Source organism: Fusarium proliferatum (assembly GCF_900067095.1).
Source record: "Fusarium proliferatum ET1 genome assembly, contig: FPRO_scaffold001, whole genome shotgun sequence".
NCBI lineage: Eukaryota > Fungi > Ascomycota > Sordariomycetes > Hypocreales > Nectriaceae > Fusarium > Fusarium proliferatum.
This window is the reverse complement of record NW_022194790.1, coordinates 1,851,944-1,859,459: the sequence shown is the minus strand read 5'-3', so window position 1 is coordinate 1,859,459 and position 7,516 is coordinate 1,851,944. Positions and strand designations below refer to the sequence as shown.

Here is a 7,516-nt window from a genome sequence, read left to right as displayed (position 1 = left end):
AAGCATAGAATTGGTTAACGAGAGACAGGTAATTTTGAGGAGATATTAGTTGCTGGGGAACCAGATGAGTGATGTATCATGTTGCAGATTGCATGAGCTGTGGTGGATGTACTGTAAATGTACGGAGTAAATCCTTATCAAACGGATAGATACGGAGGATGCGATCTGTTGCTGAACCATCAGTGGATGTTGGAAGCTGTGATGTGCCCTGTACTCCTTGATTGTAGGTGTTTTGACGCGAGAGTAGCCAATGAATAGACTAATAAGCGGATCGTTTACAAATGAGGTGCTCCTCCGTTCACATTAAGAGATTACACTTTATCGTGAGAGATTAGGAGATTGTGTGGCTTGAATAGAACAATCGAACTTGAATAACTGCAAATCAGATGCCGAACAGTGCAGTTACTGTCACTGCAGATACGGTCCAGTGATCCCTCGTGCGGCACCAACACTGGATCTATCTACAAACTGTACGGTATGGCTAGCCACTGGTCAACTGAAAAGTTGACTGAGGTGCTGATATGAGGCGCCAGCACACTGATGACTCCTCCCTCTCTCCCCCCTTTAGGTTCCCTTCCCTACTAACCCTGCCCTTGCCGGTCTTTAATCTCTTCACTCCCCTAATTCCCGCCCAATTCTGCACACGCCCCGCCCGGACCCACGTCCTCAGTTTTAGCCCTGTTCACTGTGTGTTACCCTGCCTGAATGTACCGTACTCTTCCAACCTGGGCGTCCATGGGATAAGATACCTCTCTTCTGATCCCTTTTTCACAGCAAGACACCAACAAATAAGTACCCCAAGCCTCCCCGTCTGCTACGAAACCTCTCTTCCCTCCTTCTTCTTTCCCCTCTACCTGCTCTTCAGCTCCATCTAAATCCAACGCCTTTTTCTGGATTAACTTCCTTTTTTCTTTCCTTTTTTATACCAACGTCTTTGTTTGCTGTGATACCCAATCTCATTTGATACCCCCCAAAATCTTTCAAAATGGCCGAGGAACAGAAGAACATCGAGGCCCCTCAGGAGACCAAGCCTGAGATTGCTGCCCCTGCCACTGGCATCTCTGCCCCTGCTGTTGAGGCTCCCGCCGAGACAAAGCCTGTCGAAGAGACTCCCGTTGTCGCCGCCGAGACCTCTCCCGCTACAGAGGAGAAGCCCGCCGAGGAGACCAAGCCTGCCGAGGAGGCTGCTAAGGCTGAGGAGAAGAAGGAGGAGGAGGAGGTTAAGCCCGTGGAGGAGGGTCACTTGAACCACAAGGCTCAAGGCCTGAGCTTCCCCAAGTAAGTAGAATTGCATATACAAGTCCCAGCCTTGCCGCCAGCAGGTTTTCTACATCTTCTTCCACAGAAGAAACATTGCTACTGCAAACGCTTCAGTTCTCGAACTATCAAGAACAGGGCACTAACTTCACGCCCCCTTCAGGAACCTCATCCCCAGCAAGGAATTCTTTTTCTTCGGCACCGAGGCTGTCGAGCCCAAGGCTCTCTCCCACTACCTCAAGAGCGAGAAGTCCACCGAGACTGCTCACTCTAACATTGCTTGGGCTTCCGAGACTGGCAAGGGTCTTCTCTTCGTTGGTGATAAGAAGAGCCCCTCTAGCGTCATCAGCCTGGTAAGTTTTGGACCCACAAAACTCCCGTCTCCTGCAGTGTCAACTGCCGACATGTCAGAGTAAGCTAACCACCAATTTCCACAGGCTGATGCCACAGAGCCCGAGGTTGACGGCTCCCACAAGTTCCACCTCACCTCCAAGGGCAACAAGCACACTTTCAAGGCTTCCAGCACCGCTGAGCGCGACAACTGGGTTTCTCAGCTGAAGCTCAAGATTGCCGAGGCTAAGGAGCTTGCCACCACCGTCACTGAGTCTGAGACCTACAAGGCCACTCTCGAGAGCTTCAAGCCTACTCCTGTCAAGAAGGAGGAGAAGGCTGCTGAGGCCGCCAAGGAGGAGACTCCCGCCGAGGCTGCCGTTGCTGTCCCTGCCACTGAGGAGGCTGCTCCCGTCACTGAGGAGACCGCCAAGGAGGAGGAGATCAAGGATGTCAAGCCTGAGGAGCCCAAGCGCCGATCTGCCAGCCGCAAGCGAACATCTTTCTTCGGCTTCGGCAAGAAGGAGGAGTCCAAGAAGGAGGAAGTGAAGAAGGAGGCCGAGGCCAAGCCCGCCGATGAGGTTGCTGTCGAGACCCCTGCTGTTGAGGAGACCCCCAAGATCGACGAGCCTGTCAAGCCTATCGAGGAGGTTGCTCCCGCTGCCGTTGAGGAGCCCGCTAAGCCCGCTGAGGAGACTGCCCCTGAGGCCGTCCCCGCTGTTGCTGAGGACAAGCCTGCGGAGAGCCCCAAGGAGAAGCCTACCGCCACCAAGCGTAACAGCTTCTTCGGTAACGTCTTCTCCAAGAAGGAGAAGAAGACCCCTGAGCTCAAGCCTACTGAGCCTGAGGCTACCAAGGAGGCTGAGGCTGAGACCACTGCTCCTGTGATCCCCCCTGTTGAGGCTACCACTCCTCTCGCTGTTGACGTTTCCAACCCCGCTACCGTCCCTACTGAAACCACCGAGACTGCTGCCGCCACTTCCCCTGCCCCTGAGGCTAAGAAGGACCTCAAGGAGAAGCGCAAGTCTTCTCTGCCTTTCGCTTTCGGCAAGCGTGACAAGTCTCCCGCCCCTGCTGAGGGAGAGAAGAAGGAGTCTCCTTTCTCGAAGCTCCGCAACACCATCCGCGGAAAGTCCCCCAAGCCTGCTGAGAAGCGCGCCGAGGAGAACAAGGAGGAGACCGTCCAGGAGGAGCCTACCGAGGCCAAGACTGAGGAGCTCAAGACCGAGGAGGCCCCCAAGATTGAGGAGCCTGCTAAGCCCACTGAGCCCGAGGCTGAGGACAAGCCTAAGGACGCCGCTCCCGCTCCCGTTGTCACCGCCGCCGCCTAGAGGGTTGCCCGGCGCTGAGCGTTGAGATTTACGACTGAATTCACAATGAAACAATAACCCCAACACCATCATACAACACGCGCATTGAGAAGGTTTGGGAATGGAAGGATGGAACTGCATTTCTTCACAAGATACCGAGATACCCTGTCGAGACTGCTTCACTGATACCAATTTCCATAGCTAAGTTACTGAATATGACGGAGGAGAGGAGGATGTTGAAGAAAAGGGATACCTGATGGATGTCCGAAAATCACCAAAAAAAATGTTGAATGGGCTTTCGACTTTGATGAGTCGAGTTGCCCGCGTCGTTGCTTCTTGTTTTTCTTGTCTGATACCCGGGATGGAGATAATTAATACCTAATAATACAACTGCTGCGTGTTGAATACCTTGTCTGTACCCATGAAGTGATTGCTTTATCTTTACCAGTTGAGCTTTGAAATCTGTTTCCATCATGTCAGCTTAGGTCTTAAGCAATAGATATGGTTGATCATGGTCTTCATTCATTCATACCATGTGGCGTTATCTATATTAATTGAGTTGCCTTGGAGCATTAGTATTACACTTGCTAGTCCTCACCCTTGGCCTTTCCCATGGACCGTCTGGAGTCTCTTCACCATGTCTAAAAGACTATAACGAACCAGAAGATTTAAAACTAGGAGTTAAAGAGTCTACGAAGTTTATGCTTTGATCCTAACTTGTCCTAAGATTACCTAAAGATCTATATTATTTGGGACTAAAGCCTTGAGCTTTCTGCTACCTAAGAATAACCGAGTTCTTTAAATAAAAGACTTTAGCATTTCGCTAACATCAAGGCCAGAAATACCAAGGCCCTGGTAGGCACTCCAAAGATTTCAAGCACTCAAGGCTTTAGAAATGCCAAGACCCTGCCAGATTGGGACAAATACCGCAGATTAATTTCAAGGTCGTGATACTTACATTGTCGCCTCTATCCTTACTATCAACTCCGGAACCGGCCCTCGTTTTGTCGCGCACAAGAATCGACTTTGTGTCCTATCGACTTCTTGGTGCCTTGTGGCTTGTCGGGGATATCGACACCTTATCTGAGTCTATAGATACGTATGCGTTAAGGACGCAAACAATTGTGGATAACGACGAGGTGGAGGTTGGAACTATTCGCGTCGACACCTTTTTAGTACTTCCTCCAGTATTTCCGTACCAACAATTGTATCGTGAATGTCTACATCCACCGCCAATGGACACGCCGAGAACCAGCCTACTTCAGTTGAGGAACGGAGCAACACTCTCCCGGATACATCTTTCGTCTCCTCCGCCGTCCAGAATCCGCCTGCTTTTGGTGAGGACTCGATTGACACTCCATGGCGCGAGCTTTGGAGGAACGGCTACCAACTACCGACCTAGGTAGTAAAGAGTTCAGTTCAGTTGAGCAACCCCTATTGATATCTAGCAGACTACTGAGCCCTCATAAATTATCCTAAGCAATCCTAAGTTACATCAAATTATCCTAAAACTGCCGTAGGACTTATATTGCTTATGTCTAGAGTTTTCAGGCATCCACTACCTAAGATATATAAGTTCTTAAAGGCATATCAGCACCGATAACTACAAAAAGACATGAAGAATAAGGTAGGGCCACTGCACGAAATCAGGTTAAAGCTATCCTTAAGCATCTCGGCAAACTTAAACCCCCAATACCTAAATTTACTGCAGGCAAGCTTAGCCAGTCTCTCAAAGCCAGAGACCTGGGTCGACCACTCAACCAAGCCTACACAGTCAATATCGACCTCATAAAGTCCCAATGGGTAACGGACGAGCAACGCAGCTCCAATTTGATATGTAGGGGATTGTTTCGGCTATCCGCCCTGGAGAACCACTACGTTGTCAAATTGCAAGGCATGTCAAAGGTCTGGGGAGAAAGACTTCCCAGAATAGAGAGGTTTTCCCTACCTAACATGACCGACGAAGACATTGAAGCCAAATGGGATGAGACCAATGTTAGTGTGCATATGTAGGTACGATTCGAGGCTGATATGTTGATTTCTAGTCTGCGTTAGAACTGCCATTGACTTACACTACGTTGAGATATGATGTGGGCGAAGAAGAGTGGAACGAGGACAGATCATTAAAGGGAAATGGTAAATGACCGAAGGGAGTAGCCAACGTCAATAGTGAGTAGGTGGCTTGGGTGCTCCTTATTATTGTAAATAGATGTAGTAGTTGCCTTATTCTGCCGCTCATAATGGTTTAGATCACGATTTGGTTGTGTCCTTTAATCAAAAATGTTGATGATGCTGCTTCAAAGCTTTTTATAATAGAATTCCCCTGAAAAGCCACCAAAGTGTTCACCTCAGGAGAATGGCAATTATACAGCTTATCTTCAATACCTAGAAAAATAAACTACTCTGTAGCTAGCACCTGGCGTGTGCAAATGTACTGTTATCGCTGTTGGTGATAGCGTCATTCTTCATTACATAAGACTAAACTCGCGCATCGGTTGGCCATGCTCATCAGTCTATGACTGAAGCGGCTTACCCATGCCTCCATATGTGATCATCTTTGTAATCTGATACTCTCCGATTCCATACAGTGAGCCCTCACGACCGAACCCACTCTCTTTGACACCACCGAACGGCGCAGCAGCGTCGGAAATGATACCAGTGTTGACTCCAACCATACCAACCTCAAGAGACTCGGCAATGCGGTGCACACGCTCAATATCTCGGGAGAAGAAATAGCCTGCAAGGCCGACTTCGGTGTTATTGGCCATCTTGACAACTTCGTCCTCTGTCTCGAAGGGGAAGAGACCAGCGACGGGTCCAAAGGTCTCTTGTGAGGCCATGTCCATCTCAGGGGTCATGTCACGGATGACAGTGGGTGCATAGAAGTTGGAGCCAAGATCGCTGAGTCGCTTGCCTCCGATGGTGATCTTTCCGCCCTTCTTCTCAGCATCCTTAACATGAGCCTCAACCTTCTCAATAGCTCGATCGTGGATCAGTGGTCCATGTGTAACGCCCTGGTCAAACCCGTTGCCTACACTGAAAGACTTGACCTTCTCGGTAAACTTGGACACAAACTCATCGTAGATTCCGCGCTGGACATAAATTCGGTTGGCGCAGACACAGGTCTGCCCCGAAGACCGGAACTTGGATGCGATAGCTCCAGCCACAGCGGCATCCACATCAGCGTCATCAAAGACAATGAAAGGGGCGTTGCCACCAAGCTCCATGGATAGCTTCTTCAGAGTGCCAGAGGACTGCTTCATGAGAAGCTTGCCAACACCAGTGGATCCCGTGAAGGAGACCTTGCGGATAGTAGGGTCAGATGTGAGAAGCTCGCCGAGCTCGGGCGTGTTTTCGTGCGAGGTCACGACATTAACGACACCCTTGGGGATGCCTGCGCGGTGAGCCAATTCGGCCAAGGCGAGTGAAGTAAATGGTGTTTCGGCAGGGGACTTTGCGACGACTGTGCAACCTGCTGCCAAGGCTGGTCCGATTTTTCGTGTGATCATGGCGGCAGGGAAGTTCCATCTAAAGAACGTCAGCTATGCTTCCTGTGAGAGTGAAACTAACTTACGGTGTGATGAGACCGCAGACTCCAACGGGCTCTTTGATAGTCCAAACACGGTTTCCAGGAACCGAGCTTGGAATTGTGTCACCATATACTCGTGGTGCTTCCTCACTGAACCACTCGAGAAAGTTTGCAGCATATGTTGTCTCACCCTTGGCATCGGCGATGGGCTTTCCATTCTCCCAGGTAATAATCTTTGCGATATCCTCAGCATTGGCGGCCATTTGATCATACCAAGCGCGCAGTAGCTTTGAGCGCTCACGGCCCGTCTTGGCGCGGAATGAAGGGAACGCATCTGCAGCAGCGCTGATGGCTAATTGGGTATCTTTGGAGTTGAATTCGGGGCACGTTCCGATGAGTTTGCCAGTGGAGGGATCTACACTGTGAGTATATGACATTGTTGAATGAGAGGGTGTAGCTCACCATGGACTTCGAATGTCTTGCCGGAACCGGCCTTGACCCATTCACCATTGACGTAACAAACATCCTGCTTGAGAAGTGATGGATCTTTGAGCTACAAGAGATTAGTCCTGTAATCAATCATTCAGACTGTGAGATGTGTACCTTTGGGGGAGCGACATTGGAAGCTCTCCTTGTGAGCATCAATGAGATGACTGGAGATTGTCGCAGAGCTCCTCGCGATGGAGCGGCCAATCGTTGGAGAAGAGCCATCTTGATATCTCGACTCACGCTTGACAGAGTCAAACATACAATGCAATCAATCAATTGAAGAGATAAAGGGTCAAGACTTGGAGCTTCACTGTTGCCGATGACGGATCGAGGTTGGTGATGGCGGGGTGACGTCTTGTTAAACAAGCTTGTGTGGGGTTGACTAAAGCTCCCGGAGCCGGTATCTTGACCACTATCGGCTCCGGCGGGACCGGCACAAGAGATATCGGCATGTTATTGCCAAAGGCCGATTAGTTAACCTCAAATAGTTCCATAGTGAGTCAGTCCCTGCAGTTTCTTAACATTCTTCAGCTTAGAGGCTTCGACACCGGCAATTCTTGTGGAGCTATCTCTCTGTATTTCACCAATCGACCGGGCCGTG

The 7,516-nt window shown here is 50.1% G+C and overlaps 2 protein-coding genes across 2 annotated transcripts; one reads left to right on the top strand and one right to left on the bottom strand.

The window, feature by feature from the left end:
* Nucleotides 1-985: 985 nt before the first annotated feature.
* FPRO_01477 (uncharacterized protein) lies at nucleotides 986-2,918 on the top strand (the record flags this gene model as incomplete). The annotated part of the gene is made up of 3 exons (XM_031231039.1): nucleotides 986-1,278; nucleotides 1,421-1,610; nucleotides 1,695-2,918. The coding sequence occupies 3 exons, from the start codon at nucleotides 986-988 to the stop codon at nucleotides 2,916-2,918; spliced, it is 1,707 nt and encodes a 568-aa protein (XP_031074996.1).
* A 2,492-nt stretch (nucleotides 2,919-5,410) lies between these two features.
* On the bottom strand, nucleotides 5,411-7,137 carry FPRO_01478 (putative UGA2-succinate semialdehyde dehydrogenase; the record flags this gene model as incomplete). The annotated part of the gene is made up of 4 exons (XM_031231027.1): nucleotides 5,411-6,425; nucleotides 6,472-6,841; nucleotides 6,889-6,979; nucleotides 7,030-7,137. 4 exons carry the CDS (start codon nucleotides 7,135-7,137, stop codon nucleotides 5,411-5,413), a joined length of 1,584 nt encoding a protein of 527 aa, XP_031074995.1.
* Nucleotides 7,138-7,516: the final 379 nt, after the last annotated feature.